The sequence below is a fragment of the Gadus morhua genome, chromosome 3 (genome assembly GCF_902167405.1).
Source record: "Gadus morhua chromosome 3, gadMor3.0, whole genome shotgun sequence".
Taxonomy (NCBI): Eukaryota; Metazoa; Chordata; class Actinopteri; order Gadiformes; family Gadidae; genus Gadus; species Gadus morhua.
In genome coordinates this window covers 13,418,702-13,439,662 of record NC_044050.1, presented here as the reverse complement: position 1 = coordinate 13,439,662, position 20,961 = coordinate 13,418,702, and the positions used below count along the sequence as shown (strand labels likewise).

Genomic DNA, 20,961 nt, shown 5'->3' with positions numbered 1-20,961 from the left:
GGCTGTGATTGGTCAGATGTTCCACGGTCGATGTTGGTGTTGAATGCCTCTGAAGCGGAGGCGCGGTTCCAATCGGTCCCGGTTCCACGTTGATCCTTTATCAGGATACTGCTGGTTCTCCATGTGATCAGGCCTGGGTTGGAGCACGAGGAACGAGATTTGAGGCAGACCACCAGCCCGCCTCTGAATAGGGAGCTGTCCGGGGTCCTGAGCCCATCCTCTCCACCCTTCTACTCTCCGTGCAGCTGTGGCACCAAGGAAGCGGTGAAGGAGACTGTGTTTGATTTCCTCTCGTGCTCTCATCAACACGTCTGTTTGGATTTAAGCGATCTAATCTCTTTTGTCTTCAAATTATCTCTGGTAGTATTACGGATCCAAACAAGCACACGTGCACGGATAAACATGATGGAGAGTAAAAGCGGTTAGCATACGGAGAGACCCATCAGAGTTTGAACAGCCGATTGAGTGGGGGGTAGGACTTGCAGGAGATGGAAATATAGTGTGTCCCACACACACACAGGTAGAAACAGCTGAGATGTGTCAACGTCTACTTAATGCTGGGCACACACAAGATAATTACTATTCAGGGCCCGCTCTGTCTTTCACTCTCCTACGTACTTTCTATTAGTTTTCTATGCTTTACTTCATACTTTGTTGGTTTGGATATCAACACTTAATATTATCATCATAGAAATGCAAATTAATGCAATGCAAGCTGGTATGGGTAAATTAATTAGCAACCAAAGAGAAATAGTATGCTCTCTCTCTCTCTCTCTCGCTCTCTGCCTCTCTTTTTCTTTCTCTCTTCCAATTGCAACGTCTCTCTCTCTGTGCCTTCCACCGAACAATTGACCTTGTCTGCCATTAACTCTAATCTTGTACAGCTTCACACCCCCCCCACCCCCGAAGGCAGCCTGTGTTCCTTTATGTTGCCGGCCTTGGAAGTGCGGGCGGAACGCACTCATGGAATGTGGCTCTGATGCATCGCTGTGCTCACATTGAAAGGGGTTGCAGCTCACCAGAGGAGTACAGGCAGGAAGGTCCCTTTATGCCCCTTTGAAAAGAACAGAATCTGCTCCGTTTATGGGGCTGAAACTGTGAGTCATATTTGTATGCCAAAGACCCCTGGGTTAGAAATACCCACATTTTCCGCCATGTTCCTTTTCATATTTTTCTATTCCCCCCGTTGGCATCTGGTCCGTCTCGAAAGGTCACTTTCAAATTGTAGGTGACGTTTATATAATATTACGTTATTACTTTCTTCCAAAAACTTTAAATTGCTGTGGAAAAGCTCAGACACTAACTCTTGCACACATGGGTGAATGGCCGCTTCTAATCTGGCTCCCGTTCCCTGTGATTAAGAGAGATGTTATTCATGGGAAAGGGCATAGTCCGGTAATGCTATTAATGGGCAATGGACTTGTAAGAAATATGCAAGTCTAAGGCAAAGTGCCTACTTCAACTGGTCTTCATGTGTACAAGGTCGGACGTGTGAAATCAAGCAGGAAATTCTTTGAAACGTGCTGATGTGCATGCTTAAAAGATTCATGAGACAAAGGTTAACACACTTTATAGGAACTAGTGAGTTACACAAGCATGCACACACTTCAATGATCATTTATTCATTTGTTCATGTCAATTTTTCACAATGTTCACGTCAGTTCTTGCGTCATCTTAAAGGGAGACTTAACCCATTTCCATTAAGCTTTGTATCGTTAGAAACCCACTCATATTTTTGAATGGTCGTGCATCATTCCCTTATTTTCTGGAGAAACTGGAGAGATCCGTATCGATCTCCAACCCTCCCTGTTTAAGATGACGCAATATGAAGATTTTTGCGTAGAAGTAAATAGGAAATGTAAGAGGGGAGGATTCTCGTAAGACTACAAGCACTAGTCCCACCCCCCACTGACGCTACTGACCTATTAGAGCAGTGCCAGTGGGTGGGACTACACCAGCAGAAACTAACATCCACAGCGTCTGAAGCTAAGCTAACAGAGGCTGTTGATAAAACTGAAGTACAATGGAGGAAGGTACTGGATCTTCACTAGAAATGTTGTGTGAAATGATTTTCAAGCAGTCTTGCGGTATCAGCTTGGTAGATGGAACAGCGAGGTGTCCGATAGGCGGAGATCTAGATCAGCGGGAGTGGCCAGCGAAGCTGTGCATCGTGGTGCATGGTGGGAGTTGTTGTCTTCAATCCACAAGCGCCAAAAAGTCACTTTCTGCCTTTTCTCTGTCAAGACGGCACCAAATTAGAATTGTATTTTATTATTCGACTACATATAGGACCCAATTTCAATACATATTCATGCCTCCACCGGTGAAATGCTCCTTTAAGGGGCAATACCAGTCTGGATCATCAGTCCCTTGCAAATAAACATCTGTTGCTGTTATAATTGATTCAAATGACCTACTTTGCCCACACGCACCATCGCATTAAAGGACTTTGCTCTTGGAATCAATGAGAGTTGATCAGTTTTAAGTGCTCTATTGCCACTGTTTACATTTGCTCTCAGGCAGAATTTGAACAAGCAAGTGTTTTTGACTAATTATATCAGTAACAGATGTTTTTAATGAAGCCAGGAAACACCGTAATGATGGTTTGATCACCCAGGCTGGTATTGTCCTTTAATTATCCTTATCGTGTAAAATCATTCGTCATCCAAACCTTTTATCATGGTTTATTTCTCTATGCAGGGCCTGTGCCTGCTCTTGTGTTAGTTTGGCTTGTACAAGGCTGTCAAAACGTACTTCGATCAAAAAGCCACTCGTGGGAAAATCACAACAAGGAGACAAAATACACTTGGGTTTCAAACCGCGTCTGCGCCGCCCTTATCCTTGGGGCCGTTTGCCTCGGAAGGGCCAAAGTAAACGCTGGCAGACGACTCACGGGTCAGATGTCCAGTAGCACATCAGTGGCCATGGTAACACGAGGCTCTTGAGCCATCCCCAATAATGTCAAGTCCATTATATATCGCTACTCAGCTCCCAGCACTTAGACAAGACATGGATCTAGGCAGCCTCCGAACACTCATCACAATAATATTGTCTGCCAATATGTTTATACAGACACAGTTATGGGTTAGATCCACGAGTGCACATATAGCGGAGGACATGCACATTTTTACAGCCACACACAACCTCCATTAGAGTGTTTCCAGACTACGGTCAGTCGAAGGATGGTCCGGACCTGTAGCTTATTTGCAAATGCAATCATAACCATTGTTCATTATTATCATTAAATCCTCAATCACTAGCCATAAATTAACACCTTCATCCCAGTTTTCCTCACGCCATAATTTCTTCTTTTAATCATCTAAAATGTTTTAAATTTGAGTTATTTATTTAATTGATTTAACCTCTTCTTCAGTTTTATTGTTCATTTTGTTGTTGCATTTTTCTAATCATAAAACCTTTATGATCAGACCTTGATATTACACATACACAGATTATGGACTCTTTGAAGATGCTCGGGGAATCCCGCCTGTATCTTTCCATGGTTATGCTCTATTTATTCAGATAGTTTGCTTTCAAGAAGTGTACTAAAATATAGACTTTTTATCAAACCCCCAAAGATTGGGGAAGACAAATACAAGGCCACATATTAACAATAGGCTCAGTTGACATGCATAATTAATGACCTGTTTTTTAATTGTTATGAATCAAAATAAACAATATATGTTCTAACAAAATGTAACAAAATAGTAAATTTGTTGCTCTGCTTGTGTGTGCGCGTGTGCTTGTGTGTGTGTGTGTGTTTGTGACTATTACAGGTTCCTAGGCGTTCCCCCAGGAAGAGGAAGTTGCCCGCTCACTGGCCCCTTGCCCTTTGACCTCATCTACACAGACTACCATGGCCTCCAGCAGATGAAGCAGCACATGGGGCTGTCGCTGAAGAAACACAAGTATGTTCACGCATGAGATGTCCAGTAAGGGAGTGAGTGAGGGAGGGAGTGAGGGAGGGAGTGAGTGACAGAGTGATTGAGGGAGTGAGTGAGGGAATGAGTGAGTCAGGGAATGAGTGAGGGAGGGAGTGAGTGAGTGAGGGCAGGAGAGAGTGAGGGAGTGAGTGGGTGAGGGCGGGAGAGAGTGAGGGAGTGAGTGAGTGAATGAGGGAGTGAGTGAGGGATTGAGTGAGGGAGTGAGGGAACTAGCTGCAAACTTAGGGAAAATGACATCAAAAATTCGAAGCCACTTTAACATCACTTTCGTTTATGGCACAAGAGTACCTATGTTGAGCTCTCTCTGGTGTTTCTTCACCGCATATAAAACAAAAAATATGTTCTGCCTCAGCTTAACTGGGCGTGTCGTAGTGCCACTGGGCAACGAAGGACAAGACGCTGCCAAAGGTCTATCAAAATGTGAAGCTGATTTTGGCAGTGTAGGGATACAGTGAATAATAAATACTAACGATCATTCCTTAATTATAATAAATAATACAGTTAAAGCGATCGAAAGAGCTTAGTGTCTCGTGGGGTCCATTGGACCGTTAAAACAGTTTAAAAGGCGCACTTTGGCCCATTGGACATGCTCTCCGAGAGCTTTGCACAAAGTGCCCTGCCAGCAGACGGCAACACCTCAGAGACCCCCTGGAAGGGCGTGCAAAAAGTGCGCCATTCAAGGCGTCTCTGAGGCGTCCGTGTCTGCCGCGACGCTGCTGCTGCGGCTGTGTGTGATCAGCCCCTTGCTCATCAACCCCTGCCCCGGATTCACTGATCTCCCTCTTATGTCTCAGCAATGTAATCCATTTCAACACAATAGAAACTAAACCAGGGAGAGTGTTAAAGCCGTTTGTTAATTGGAGGATACCGTAGCCCAAACGCAAACTCCAATGAGGGGAAACTGAGAAAACAGAAATACAGGATTTCAGAGAATTCCGTTGACTTCAGTTTTCTGCCATTTTTTTTAGATTCTAAACACAAGCAGAGCCTCAAACCTGTTACAAGCATTTCACAGCCGATGCATTTCTCCGCTACCAGAAACAAACTCCTGACGACCCGTAAAAATAAGCTGGATCCTCGCCAAGTAGCCGGGGAGCAGCGTCAACGATCTCCCTCTCACAGTGAAAATAGAAACACAGCGGTTCACAATCTTTAAAAACATAGCAGTAGCCCCTGGGTGTTTGGCAAAATCCACATCGTCAGACAGCCTAGGTCGGCACAGTTTAAACCGTGCCTCACCGCATCATTCCAGATGTGTTATCCTCAAAGCGCCCGCAGCGGAGGTGTTGTAACGATAGAGTATTCAATAAAAAAATCAGTGGGCAGCCTTGTCTGAACCACTGAACCACTCTTCAAGTTAATGTTCATCTCAAGCACACAGGTCCCTACACACAGCCCGGGTCAGGGCTGTGTAGGCAGAGCTGAGCTGCCTTGTGCGGAAGGTGGACTCCCCTGGCATGAGCTCTTGACCTTCTACATACATGTTCCTCTGGGGAGAGTGCAGGGCTGGACACAATGTTGGATGTGACTTTAATCCATCCGTGTGTCAATGTAGCGTACCCAGGATCTCTGGCTCATCTGGCTCAGTTCCTGGCGATGTTGAGAGTGTGTTTTTTAACAAGAGATGTTTAATATATTGAATTTTACTTATAAAGACAACATACTATACAAGGCAATGAATCCACCAGGTTTGTTTATGGCAGTGTGTGAGCGTACAGATAGCTCACAGATCAAGCCCTCGCTTTGAGATGTTTCAGAGAAGGAAGGGGACAGACGTGACACAGGTTAGGTGATCACTGGGTAATACCCGTGTGTGTTTGTGCCTGTGTGTTTGACTGTTGCTGCCCTAGTCCCTGGGAGCACAGAGCTTGTAAAGTCATTGGATGCCAGTGAAAAGCCTGTTACCCCCTATGAATGTCTCTGCTCTCCCTGTCGAGTTGGAACACTCTGAGCTCATCTCCCTGAGCTGGAGCTTCAAACAAATTCACAGACAAACGTGTGCCTCACATAGACACACGCTTCCTCACACACACATATATATAAACTACTGTACAGAATTCAACTATCAACTACTGTGAACAAAGAACAAGGGAGCATGCAGCGAGCTACAGACACACAAATGAACACACACACACACACACACACACACACACACACACACACACACACACACACACACACACACACACACACACACACACGTGTGGGTACCATGTGATGTGTCCCGCATTCCCTTCCAAAACGGAATTCACGGTATTCGTGCACACACACGTGTGCAAACACGCATGCACACTTACACAAATGTGCGGGCACACACATACACAAACACGCACGCATGCACGCACGCACCCACACACAATATACACCCAGTGATGAGCCTCAATCAAGACTTTTCTAAGGAGCTTACTATTATTGATCAGAATTCTGAGAATTTCGATCAATTCAAACGCTTGGGGGTGGGGAATAAGGGGACAACTGCAGAGAAGAAAGAGTGAGTGAAAGAAGGAGAAAAAACTAACAGCATTGAAGCTGACAGGAGAGGACCAAATTAGACGCCAGCGGAGAAGCGATGCTCTGTACTCGCATTTGTCTTTTTGTTCATTTTTTCATGTCTTTATAGAAATGTGCTCAGAGCCTACAAATTGCTTTGGGCATCACTACAAAGGCAGAGCAACTTGTAAAGTAGGCCATCCCAGTCACGAGATTCAGGCAGGATGGAAGCTAATCTTGAACCAGTGTGGAGACAGGGAGCTCATAATCGGAAACGTCACTGAGATTAGGTATACATATATACATACATGTAAATATATATCTCACAGACGTCACATAATTGTGTCAAACAATGAGACAAAACACGTGTTCGGTTCACTTTTTGGACAAGCCCAACATGAAACCAATTCAGCCTGTCTTGGTGACATGATGTGACGTAATCCCACGTAAGACTGGGTATTCACGAACACAGCCCGGAGTGTTACTGACTGAAGCTTACTTTCAAAATAGAGTGAGCCTTACGGCTCAGCCCCAAACGTGTGGCCTCGATCGTGGCAACGCTTGGCAGCCCCCCGCACTCTCTAGTGGCTGCTTGTGGGAGTTTACCTCTTTGTCGATGGAAGTGCTAAAACCAGGAAATGAGATTCCACCACGAGTCCGTACGGTCCACCAGTACTCGCTGAAAGTCGATTGTTCAATCGCGCGGCCGAACGAGCGCTGCAGGACGCACTCATTTGCATAAAGCTGAGCCATGAAGTTGTGCTGAAGTTGAACCTCTTTCCTGCCTCTTCAATGCGGCGCTGTCACACGCCCCCACGCTAGCCTTCCAAGAATCCCTTACCCCACGCGAGCACGCGCCCAGCACGCCTCCTATACAGAGTGAATGGGAGGCGACTGCCAGACTCGAGGCCACACGTTCGGTGGGGCTGGGGCCGTTAGAAGTGGCTCACGCTGGGTTGAATGGTCCCTACCCCGAAATTTCGACGCAAACAACAAAGTTTGGTCAGGGTTATAAAAATCAATGTTGACAAAACTGTTTTTACAAGGCGTTGGACTGAAGCATAAAATTATGGGATACGATTTAATGTCATTTTTTGGTAGGCGTTCACTCCCACACATTTGTGGAACTGTCATTCTTTCTATCTTGCCTATGTGTGAAAGCTCTATATTGACATTTAGTTTGTTTTCCCTGCAGCTGCACAGATGAAAATACACTTATGATGGACAGAATGATAGAGGAATTAACCAGTCTGATTGACAGGCTAGATGATGGCTTGGTTTGAGTGTGTGTGTGTGTGTGTGTGTGTGTGTGTGTGTGTGTGTGTGTGTGTGTGTGTGTGTGTGTGTGTGTGTGTGTGTGTGTGTGTGTGTGTGTGTGTGTGTGTGTGCGTGTGCATGAGTGTGCTGGGGGGCCGCGGGACCATAACCGCTCCTGCGGCATCACGCCAACGTCTTCAAAAGCGCACCTCAACGTGTTGATGTTCATATCAGGATCATCATTCCCATTCAGATCCACAATGCACCAAAGCTCCCCTTACACACGCTTCCACAGCCGTGTAACATGCAGGTTAAGTGTGTAACGTTTGTGTAATGTGCGTGTAACATGCATGTGGATTTCAGGGCACAGACGTGACGTCGTGTGTGTTTTCGTGCCTACGTGCATATGTTTGTGTGCGCGCATGTATGCATGCTTTTTATCAGTAGGGATGTGGTTTGGACACAGTGGGAGAAAGACAGATGGAATGAATTGCAATTATAGAGAGAGTGTATGTAGGATAACACAACAAAGGAAGGGAAGGAGAATACGAGGGGTGTAAAGAATGGAAGTGAAGGCCTTGGAGCTGATACCTGGAGCCCGACCAACGACACCTATAAAAGGAGAGCTCCATGTATTTTTTAAATCCAATTATGAGCGGGGGAAATGATTTACTGGTGGTCTGGAGAGCAATGCTTCACCGATTCTCACTGCCCACGTCTTCTCTCTCTCCAAGTGTGGGCGTCTCTCTCTCCCTCTGTCACTCTCTCTCTATCGCTCTCTCTCTCTCTCTCTCTCTCTCTCTCTCTCTCTCTCTCTCTCTCTCTTTCTCTCTCTCTCTCTCTCTCTCTCTCTCTCTCTCTCTCACTTTCTCTCTCTCTCTCTCTCTCTCTCTCTCTCTCTCTCTCTCACTTTCTCTCTCTCGCTCTCTCTCTCTCAAACATACGCACACACACACACACACACACAAACACCCCACGTAACCAACACACATACATGACACACTCTACTAGGTGGTTCCGTTGCTCGCTGAGCACAGCTTCTCTCTGCGGCCTGGTCTCTGTAGTCGCCACCCACGGTGGGCTAGATCCTACTGTGGTTCCTGGACATGTAGGCAATGCTATTATTCAGTAATATAGCCAGGACATTCATGGATGTATAGCCCTTCAATTGTTATTTGGTTCATTCAACTTATACGACTTAAGTTAGGCTTATCCATCATTCACTAAAATGTACACCCCTGCAAAGTATATCGTGGCTTTGTGTTTATGGTTCTTATAGCTGGGAGTCTGCCTTTCATGAAGGTGTTATTCAGGGTGATGAAGGCCAGGCTCTAGACAGTGTGACTCATGGCTTTCTGAACGATACTTTATTTGTCTTGTGCCCTGCCCTGTCTCTATTATGTAACTCCAAGCAGACAGTCCTGTAGAAAAACCATCCATTTATCTCAACCCAGTTATCCAACGAACCCCCTCAGAGGGGGAATGTGGTGTTTAAGGGGGGGGCAATGACATTTAACTCCCCTTTCTCACTTATACTCTCTTCTCTTTTGCCCCGTCGGGAAGGAATGGGCTATTTTAGCCTTTCATGCTGAGAGGCATGGTTAATCAAGCCCAGAGCTCTGGGATCAGGTCTCTGTAATTACCCCTGCTTTAAGTTTCCGCCAATGTCCACATTCATTATTTATGCCTTGTTACTCACTGCCCACTGTCCTGTTGTGCGCAGTCCGGTGGTCCCTACGCACACATGTCTATTCATCAAGTAAATAAGCCAAGTGAAGCTAGCCTGGCTAGCAAAGAGTGCTAAGCACTCCTATAGCGATGTCTGCCGGACCCCACTGGAGCCATGCAGGAGTCTGCAGAACTCGGCCCCTTATTCATAACAAAGCTAACCTTTTACAGCGTTTTTATTTAGCAATCCATCAACTTAATGCATGTTTCGGGCCGCGTGTTTATTATTCTGTCTGCTGAATGTTAAAAGTGTTAAGGCCTTAAATTAATGGTCTATTAAGAGTCTGAATTACAGATAAAAGGTAAGCCTCTGTCCTTAATTGCCTTGCATACTTTTTTTTACTAAATGACGGGTATATCAGTATATCATTACCCTGACGGGCCAGCATTTGCCGATTACTTGGGTTTTTAGAATTCTGCTGAATTTTATTTTTTTAACTCTTACCTCAGTACATGAAATAATAGATGGTACTTTTACTCAAATACATTGGCAGTGCCCTCATCATCGGTATGCCTACTCTCTACTAAATAAAACGAGTTGAAGCACTTCAAGGCCACATGGCCCAACCAATATCTACTGGACAAATCCCAACCTGACGACCGTAATGTACAGCGAAAGCAGCGGTGCCAACCTCCTCTTCCACTATATATGATGACCAAAGACAAACACCCATTTGCTACCGCAAATGTTTTCCTATATATATGCTTGTTAAATTCTATTTGTGAAACTTGGGAACATTCCCCCTATAAATAGTTAATAATTAATAATAATTTGCATACGGATGACTTTTTCCAGAGTCACTTTCAAGTAAGATATCTTTACTTTTACTAAAGTATGACTTTCTAGTGATTTATAACCATCTGGCACCGCACGCCAGATGGTCTGTTACACAGAACCATCTGGAAAGTTGTCCTTGGAAACTGTTTGGAAAAGGGCAGGCCCTTTTAAAAAGTACTTGGCAGGTGACTGGATGAACCCTCTGTTTATCACCGTCTATCACCTATCACAGAGTTCAGGTAGTTCCTCATAGGCTGCAGATTGGTCGGAACTACTGTTGTTCGTTGTATCCCCAGGCATACTGTATATTGGATAGAATCTCCAAATCAAGCCGCCTGGCAAGGTGTGAATAGGGAATTTTGTAGAAACTTACTTCAACATCATTTTCATAACATCAAACAGTCATGATCTCGCAATTTTTCCTAGAGGTGTGAAAACAGGTTTTAGGGAGCTTATTGTAAAAATGGTGCAGTTACATGATGATTCAGCTTTTTTTATATTATCCTGTGGACACAGGGAATGAGAACATAGTTATCGCTATAACACCTTTGAGATAATGTCATTAAGTCTTGATAACAGGCATTAAAACTGGTCACAGATACCTCCTGATTGGTCAGAATAATAAAACGACAACATATGATCAAAAGAGAAAAAAGAAACTGGACAGATAAGCCTCTCATTTAGAAGATGTCGTGAATGTATTTCTGTCTTTGGCAAAAATATCAATAAAAAAGGATAAAAACAACCCCAACAAATCCAATTGGCTATAATACTCTTTAAACATTTGTGTTCAGCAGATTTACAAACATTGCAGCAAACTTCATTAGCATTTTCCGAAAACAATATAAAAATGTGAAACTAGGGCAAAACTTCTGTACACCCACACAAGAGGAGTCTGGTTTAAATCTCACAGTTACGGTCTGCGACAGGCAGAACAATTCCATAGAAAGAACAATCCGTCCAGCTGGAACAAAGTGGTTACCTCAATGTGTCGTATTTTTCCGAGCCGGGCCGTCAACGGGGAGAGTGTGAGCGGGCGACAAGGTACAACCCCGTCCCTTTCCTCCCTGGGCTGAGGCGTGTTGAGCCCCACTGAGCAGCCGTTTAACCCAGATTAACCCTGCGTCTCTGATCCATCTGATAGATATTCATCCCCCCCACCACTCCACCCACTCCTGCTTCTTATCCGTACGCACTGGGCCCTGAACGAAAGTTTCCTGAAATCTGTTGATTTATATTTTTGGGATGGGGGGGGGGGGGGGGGGGGGTTTGCACTTGGCCGTGTGAACAGTAGACCCCTTTACACAGCGGTGTCATCGTTTGAATAACACAGAGGTTGCTCATGACACTAGCTAAGGGTCTGTCGTCGTATGTACCTGGAGGCTGATGTTTTGGCACTGTGTCTGGCACTGTACTATCTCCACCCAAAAGTTCTGCTATAACAGAGTAGGACTTCTGGATCCGAGATTACATGGACCACATGCCTTCTCCACACATATAAACCAACTCAACACAAGCATAGTGAGACCGTGCTGAGTCTGAGCTTACATTCTGTTTCCCTCTGTCCATCATTATGGCCTGGAGCCTGTGAAAGGTATGATAGGACCAATCAGCACAAGGAGGAGGTATGATAGGACCAATCAGCACGAGGAGGAGGTATGATAGGACCAGTCAGCACAAGGAGGAGGTATGACAGGACCAATCAGCACCAGTGGAAGTATGATAAGACCAATCAGTATGAGGAGGAGGTATGATAGGACCATTCAGCGCTCATAGGTGGGGGTTTCAGTTCATGGCGGTGCAGTCAGCCAAATTAAAAAAACAATGGCAGGGCCGGGGAAAAGTGAAATCTACGGAGCAAAAAAAAATAGCTATATCCGCTGACACTGAATAAAGATGTTAAAAGATTTACAGAAATCCGCATTAAAGGCCATTTCTATAGGAGAAGAAGTTTTTGCTTTTTTTTGCTTCCCAACCGGATTTGGCAAGAGCCCTTGAACAACGCAAGGACGTGCCCATATGCAAAAATCTATTGCTGCTTGAATATATTTTGCGCAACACCAACTGTACTTATGGACGATCTCACAAGGCTAACTTAATGCAACAATATAGGAATCAGTGAATAGCATTTTAATTGGCAGAATAGGTTACACAGTTCACACAAGATCCAGGCAATAACCCTATTCGTCCATCTCCGAAGGCAGCAGAGTGGCCGGTGGATGCGGAGGCGAGCGTTACCACAGTTTGCTACAGCAGTGAGCATGGTGCTCAGACTGCAGGGAAGCCTGGTCTTCAGACCACTTCTGAAAGGACATTGGAGTAGAGGGTGGTTGGAGGGGGGAGGGGGGAACTGGTGAATTGGAGCGGAGGAGCACTTGGTGGAGCATAATGGAAATGAAGTATTTGGCACGGGGCGGAGGAAATGAATGTTCTGTACTTGAATGGCTATGTTCCTTTTCTCCTTATTTTTTTTTTCTCCTTCATGGACCATTTATTGATCTCCCTATATATATATTTAGAGAGAGAGCGAGAGAGAGAGGGAGAGAGAGAGAGAGAGAGAGAGAGAGAGAGAGAGAGAAGGAGAGGGAGAGGGAGAGAGAGAGAGAGATAGAGATAGAGAGAGAGAGAGAGAGAGAGAGAGAGAGAGAGAGAGAGAGAAATTGAGAGACCACAAAGCGAGACATTGTCTCGTTATGCCTTACAATTTGCCGTACCTTTTCCGTTTCCTTTTTATTTCATACAGAAACTGAGATAGGAGCATGAGCAAACTGACTCTCTCACTCTCTTTCTCTGACTTCCTACTCTTACGTGCCCAAGCGCTCATAGGCACATCCATAAGCACACAGACACACACATTCTCACACATACACACACACACACACACACACACACACACACACACACACACACACACACACACACACATGGAGGGTTATCTGGCAAAGGGAAGTCCTTTGACTTGGCAGACTATGCTTGTGCTAATCCCCTGAGCTCGCTCTGTGGCAACAATGAGCCCACTCACACATCTGTCCCACAGACAAGGGCACAGCGGTGACGCTTGTGTTTGTTTGAGTGTGTGTTTGTGTGTGTGCATGTGTGTGTTTGCGTGTATACTGGCGTACATGCGGGCGTGCATGCGTGTGCACGTGCAAGTGTGTGTGTGCATGTTTGCGTGTGTGTGTGTTGTCGCGTGTGTGAGTGTGTGTGCATGCGCGCGTGTGTGTGTGTGTGTGTGTGTATATGAGAGCGGACATCGGAGAGAAAAAGAGACAAAGGTGGAAAAGGAGAGCGGAATAATGAGGAAAACATTGCAATCAGAATCTGCAAAGGTCTTACCAACTCCTAATTAGCACCCTCTGTTTAACCGGTCTCATATAGTATGCATCTTCAGTATTTATATAAAGGGCCTAATTGCGCGTGAGGAAGGTGCTCCTGTTCTGGCGTCAGAGCGCGGGAAGGGGACAGTCGTGTTGCACTGTATTGTTATTTTCACATTTCAACGCGTCTCACCTCCCACGCGACACCTCTCACCTTTGCTGTTCGCTGATATTTTGCCGTATGCACTCAGCTGTTCAATGGCATTTTCTCGTTGTTTGGGGGTCGAAATGTCAGACTAAGCGTCGTTGGTATTTAATGGTTTTTGCACTTCCTTTTGTTTACTGTTGTCTGGTCATGGTGTCTCAACCCAGGACTGATGCGCTGGACAGAACAAAGAGTCATGAGGCTGTAATTGAGTTCTGAGCCTGTACCTGCAGTGGGTCTCATCGTCGTTTACCTCAATGTTCAACGCGGAACAGGACATCCTCACCCGAGAATAATGAGAGTTAATCGGAAAATACGATTACTTCCCCGATAATGACTGGCGTTCTATTCATTATCCCTTACATATTGAGTTATTGAGTTATTGATCCTTCTAGTGTTTTTTTATAAATGTAAACACAGACACGCATAAAAAAGTTCAAATCAGATAAAATATAGTGCTAGCTAGACCCTAAAGCCCGTCCAGAAAGATGATTAAAAAATATATATATATATAATAGAGCTGTCAAGCGATTAAAATATTTAATCGTGATTAATCGCATTAATCTCATAGTTAACTATTATTAATCGCGATTAATCGCAAATTATTTTTCTATGCTAAATATCCCTTGATTTTTTTGTCCCATAATTTTTCTCATTTTAATTCTCTTATCAACATGATGAAGTGCATCGGCTTGCCTTGTGCAAACGATTTTCTATTGATAACCACATTGGCATATACTGATCAAAACAGGACGATACAAAAAAAGAGCCTATAGTGCAAATAAACGACTGCTTTGAACAAATGTCATTTGAACATAGCAGTCAGGCTACTGCTTCTTTGTTTTGAGCCAAAAAAAAAATCTTTTTTTTTTTTTTTAATAAAATAATTACGTTAATCGCGCGATAAAATTTTTAACGCCGTTTAATTTGGTTTGCGTTAACGCCGTTAATAACGCGTTTAACTGACAGCTCTAATATATAACAATTTTATTAGGATCTTTTATTAATAGCAACACACGAGACAGAAAGACACTGCTGAATAGTCTCCCAGATGTGGAGGAAACATGACCCCACAGCGTCCTGTGTGTCCCTCCTCAGGTGCCATATCCGGGTGATCGACACCTTCGGGACGGAGCCGGCCTACAACCACGAGGAGTACGCCACACTGCACGGCTATCGGACCAACTGGGGCTACTGGAACCTCAACGCACGCCAGTACATGACCATGTTCCGTAAGAGACCCAGCCCCCTATAACCATGTTCCCTCCTCTGGTCCTCTCCAGGACCAGGTTCTGTAGAGACCCAGCCCCTCTAGCTTGGAGACCCTCTTGATCACATGACCTCACCTTCGGTTCCGTCTGGACCCGTAGCCCACATTGATCTCCTGAGACGTGACCGGGGCCAATCAGGCACTGGGCCATAGCTGATGATGGAACCGTGTCAATCACGTAATCCCGCCCCATGAAATCGATGTGGGCGGCAAGAGGTCCAGACTGATCCGTGTTGCACCACAGAATATGAGGTCAAGTGACCAGGATGGTCTCCAGGCTGCAACACCGTCCAAGTTGGGTTCACACCCTCCTGTTTTGTTCAGAATAATAATATGACACCTCTTGATGGCAAAGTCAGACATGAACATGGGAAGAAATACAGGCCGCTTGTCAAGCATATTGCATGACTTTTTATACTTTTATAGGCACTCATAAACACAAGGGGATGTAAGTGTGGAACAAAATACATAGGGTGACCTCACGTTGTACAGACGTGGCGTCTTTGCATATTAAAAGTGAGTTTGAGTTGTCACTTCGGAAGTAAGCCGAAAAACAACCTCCTCTGCTCGCTGAATTTAACGTACCTGTGTTTAACAGGCAAGATGGTTTCCTTGTACCAATCACAGAACAAATGCCTGGATTGGTCGCAAATGAGCCAGGAACGGTTTAAAATCAAAATAGTCTCATACAGAGGCAGGTTCAGTCAACTAGAAACGGATATTCTCGCTGCGCATTTCATTCACTCATAGCTGACGGATGGCTTTGACATTGCTTACAAAGCCCCTTCAGCCCCTTCCAAGAAGTCCCGAGAGTGACATGACGGTGGTATCAGAACACTTAAATACTATGGCAATAAACAAACATACTTATTAACATAACACCATTCAATCCCACAGGGGAAGGGAGCAGCCTCTCTGCACAAGGAGAATAGGTATAAAACTGTCTACAATGAGTACTTAAGCTTCGTTTTTTCTCAGGTTTGGCCCCCCCTGGTCCTCCTCTCACATCACCCCTTTACTCCTCTCTCCAGGTTTCTATTCCCCTTGGCTTCCATCCGGCCAGCCTCACCTTAGGCCGTGCTAGGGAAGGGGGTTCAGTGGCGCTGACTGTGTTCTTAGCACGTCATTATGTGCCATTAGTCATTCACGTCACAGTGGCTCAGCGGAGCCGAATAACAAACATGTGTTCTTCTGAGAGGCCACCGCTGCTGCCGCTAATGAGCCGCGGAGATCGCTCCCCACAAGTCGGAACGGAAAACACTCCCTGCATAAAAGAAAGAAAAAGAAAGCCGTGCCGATGTTTGTTGATGAAGGTGACTCCCTGTTTCTAGAACAAAGTCGGGGAAGGGTATTGATCCTATATGTAGGGTGACAAAAGTGTTAAGGCGATTATTTTAAACCTAGAGCCAAAGAAAAGAGGTGACTGTTTCATGGCTCGCCGTCATTGTGTCGGCTGTTTTTCCCCCCCGGCGTTGGAGCCTTTGTGTCTATACACTCCCATCTCAGGCTCTCTGCCCCAGCTCATCACCCCCCCCCCCCCCCCTCCTCCTCCTCGACTTCCCTCAGAGGTGCCGCGCCTCCAATTAGCACTCCAGGAAGTAGAATGTGAAGTGCAGCATCTCCTGGAGCCCCAGCACCCCCACAACCCGCCACCCCCCCCCCCCCCCCCCCCACAAAGCCACCTCTCCAGCATGCTCCTCTGGAGTTCAGCCCGGCTTGATGCTTAGTGAGGAAACCGTGGGAGTGTGACTTTGCTCAAATCATACCTCCGGATTTGGGAACATTCAGCGAAAAGGAGTGTTTTATTCTTATGCAGACAGTGCATATGTTTTAGATGACAGGGTTGTTAAAAAGATCTGAATTAAAATTAGAAGGTGTTTTATTTGCCAGGTGAGCAAAGAGAAAATGCAATTTTAGAGAATATTCACGATAAAGTAAGGTATTAACAACCTTTCAAATGCATCTCTGTAGATTGGTGGGGTTGTTAAGAGGCCGATTGGAAAACTGTCTTTTTCCAAGCATTCATTTAAATCCATGATCTATTCAACGTTCAAAGTATGGAGGTAAGAGAAAGGAAAGGAGAGAGAACAAAGCACAGAAAATGAGACCGAGAATAAGAATCTTCTGTATCTTTGATGAGGATGCAGAGGGCCACAGCCCCCATGATCTAATGAAATCAAAAGGGAGGGGGGGAAAGCGCCTAGCTACCAAAGTTTGGTGGCTTTGATGTGCGGGCTGCAATCCAGGAGGTGAATTATTTCTACTGTCTCGACTTCTTTATGTCCTCCCAGCTCACTGCACTTTGTTCGATTGCAGTGCTTCAAGTTTTTTCTCTTTAGTAGTGAATTGGCCTATTCTCTCGCTCTCCCTCTCTCTCTCTCTCTCTCTCTCTCTCTCTCTCTCTCTCTCTCTCTCCCTCTCTCTCTCTCTCTCTCTCTCTCTCTCTCTCTCTCTCTCTCTCTCTCTCTCTCCGTCTCTCTCTCTCTCTCTCTCTCTCTCTCTCTCTCTCTCTCTCTCTCTCTCTCTCTGTCTCTCTCTCTCTCTCTCTCGCTCTCTCTCTCTCTCTCTCTCTCTCTCTCTCTCCGTCTCTCTCTCCGTCTCTCTCTCTCTCTCTCTCTCTCTCTCTCTCTCTCTCTCTCTCTCTCTCTCTCTCTCTCTCTCTCTCTCTCTCTCTCTCTCCGTCTCTCTCTCTCTCTCTCTCTCTCTCTCTCTATCTCTCTCTCTCTCTCTCTCTCCGTCTCTCTCTCTCTCTCTCTCTCTCTCTCTCTCTCTCTCTCTCTCTCTCTCTCTCTCTCTCTCCCTCTCTCTCTCTCTCTCTCTCTCTCTCTCTCCATCTCTCTCTCTCTCTCTCTCTCTCTCTCTCTCTCTCTCTCTCTCTCTCTCTCTCTCTCTCTCTCTCTCTCTCTCTCTCTCTCTCTAACTCTCACGTTCTCTCTCTCTGTCCCTCTCTTCATTTCGTTCCGTTATTTCCCTCCACTTTCTCCCTCCAACACACATACACGTTATAACCGGGTGATGTTCAATGGCAAAGTTCCACATCAAAATGCCTTTCTACAAACTTTTATGTCTATCCGTGAGGTGTGTCCGTCTGTATTACATCTTATCATCCAAAATTGCCTTGGCAATGAAAATGATGATAGGCAATACGATTTTGATGACAAAGCAAGATAGGATTTCAGGGTGTTTATTTCTGCCTTGGGGAAACGTACCGTGCGTTACACAAGCCGAGCAATGCTTCACTTTACTGTAATGGAAAACCAAAAGACGGTGTCTAATTTAAAACAATGAAAAAAGGACATCCAAGTTCACACATGAAATCTGATCTCATATCAGCATTTCTCTGTTCATCTTAAAACTTTTTTTTAACAACCTAGACTTTTTTGTTGAGCTTTCCTCTGATCACTTATTCCCACTCTGTGTAGTTTTAGCTTTCCACTGTACCTCTGTTCTTTTGGATTCCTTTCAAATCCTTGTTGAGTTGTCCGCATTTGTTACAATGATACCCAGGCAGTTTTCTAAGGGAGTTAGAGCTTTCACAGGTGTGTTGCGAGACAAACGCAGTCTGAAACATCGACTCTGTTGCCGCGGAGATGGAAAACAAGAAACTTTGTTCCATTGACTTGGTTTTTTGGATTTGGATTTCTCTTATATTAGAAAATATGCTTGAAGGTTCATGAAAAGCACTGTATAAAGAACATTTGACCGATAGTTTGATTAACCATATTGATCATACCCATCTTCTACTCAAGTACAAACACACAACTCAACAAATGCTAAATTCTAAAACCAGCTCAAACAGAACCATAAACTATAAGGTGTGTGTGTTTTGTGGGTTCTGTGTGTTGCGTGTGCGCAGCTCACACGCCAGACAACTCCTTCATGGGGTTTGTGTCAGAGGAGCTGAACGAGACGGAAAAGAGGAACATCCAGCAGAACAAGGTCAACAACATGGCCGTGGTCTACGGGAAGGAGGCCAGCATGTGGAAGGTATACACACGCACGCACGCACACAGACACGCACGCGCACACACACACACACACACACACACCTAGAAATAGTATAATCATGGTTCAGAGCGCCCAGAACTGACTCATATCATCAGCATTATGATAACTGAACAATGCAGGAGACAGGGATTTACGATGCTATAATTTAATTTGTGTAAGCCCATTAATCGTGGGAAATTCAAAATGATGATGACAAGAGAGCTAAAGCCTCACAAGGAGAAGTATGCGATTGATTGCGAAGCAAATATGTAAATCAACAACAAGTCAAGGTCTGTTTATTGATCCATTGGGCGTATCCTTCTAAGAGAAAGGATACGCTGGGCGTAAGAGAAAAGAGGCCAAAAGAGAACATCCATATCATTCAGATACTGCTCTATTCTTGATCAAATATATCATCAGCATGATATATTGCCTCAACTTGCCTCCTGGTTATGACATGATAAAGACCACAAACTGTCACATCATTTGTGAACTGCTGAATCTGAGTCAACCTGGACAAATAAATTGTGAGCCAGCTACAGCCATATTCCACACACTAACACACACACACTAACACACACATACACATGCATGCATTCTTACACACACACACACACACACACACACACACACACACACACACACACACACACACATATATAGAAGCCCACGTTAATGTCTAATCACAGTGCAGTCAAACATTTACAACATCTCCGTTTATGTTATGGGATGTGTGCTTCATATTTGATGAGATCTCTTGGAGGTTTACAGCGGAAGCCGGCTGGGCTCCACTCCAGCCAGCTCAATCCACACACACACACACACACACACGTGCACGCACACACACCACACACACACATACACACACACATACCCTCCACTCAATTTCAGGGATATTAAGGAGCTCCATTTACAATGCCTGGACACTAATCGGGTCGGACATAGCACAGCCCTGCCCAGCTTGACACGTCTACTGGTACATTGTATTGATTCTCCATTTTACATCCAACATGTCCTCCGGCCAGCGCCGGCATGGACCCAGAACTGTGCTCACTGCTCAGGGACCAGAGGAGAGGAGGGGAGGAGAGGAGAGGAAAGGAGAGGAGAGGAGAGGAGAGGAGAAGGGAGGAGAGGAGGAGAAGTGAGGTGGGGAGAGGGGAGGAGAGGAGAGGAGATGGGTGGGGAATATCTGCCCTGGCTCTGCCTTCTTCCGCTCCTGTTTAAGCGCACACACACACACACCCACACAGACACACACACACCTACAAACAAACATCCACACACACACACACACACACACAGAAACACACACACACACACACACACAGAAAAAGACAAACACACACACACACACACACAAACAAACATAGTGAGAGACACATGCACAGACAGACACACACTCACCCTCAAAGACACAAAAGGATACACTAATGGATACACACCTGTGTGTGTGTGTGCGTGTGCGTGTGCGTGTGTGTGCAAGACCCAGTGATCCCCATGGCTACCACTAATCGATAGGATTCATGTGGAAATGTTGACTGCAGCGCTCTGCTCAGCGGGACTCTAAATGGTTATCAAGATGCCGGCAGGCCGTTTCCTGGACTCTCCTCCGCTTCCTTCCCCTCCTCCGGGTCTTATGTATGACCCTGATGGGGACCAATGGAGAGGCTGGGGTCCTGGTGGGCTATGAGAGCACGCAACAGCAGATAATAGCTGTGTTTGTTCAATCCGCTTCCTGTGCTGTTTCACTGCTTCAGTCGTGTACTCACAATGTCCCTGGCCTGTTTCTAATTATATACTGTTTTTCCTCTTTCTTTCTTGTATTACATTTGTGTTAAATGTTTTTTAATGTTTTGTTTATTTCTCTCTCTCTCTCTCTCTCTCTCTCTCTCTCTCTCTCTCTCTCTCTCTCTCTCTCTCTCTCTCTCTCTCTCTCTCTCTCTCTCTCTCTCACACTCTCTCTCTCTCTCTTATCCGGTGGACCT

At 45.3% G+C, this 20,961-nt stretch overlaps 1 protein-coding gene across 1 annotated transcript in view; it reads left to right on the top strand.

Moving 5' to 3' along the window:
* Positions 1 to 20,961, top strand: part of mgat5b (alpha-1,6-mannosylglycoprotein 6-beta-N-acetylglucosaminyltransferase B) — a 140,825-nt gene that overhangs the window by 104,728 nt on the left and 15,136 nt on the right. Inside the window, exons 9-11 of the mRNA XM_030352683.1 lie at positions 3,777 to 3,908; positions 14,818 to 14,951; positions 18,846 to 18,976. Coding sequence (XP_030208543.1) covers positions 3,777 to 3,908; positions 14,818 to 14,951; positions 18,846 to 18,976 — 397 coding nt within the window. The remainder of the gene's footprint in view (positions 1 to 3,776; positions 3,909 to 14,817; positions 14,952 to 18,845; positions 18,977 to 20,961) is intronic.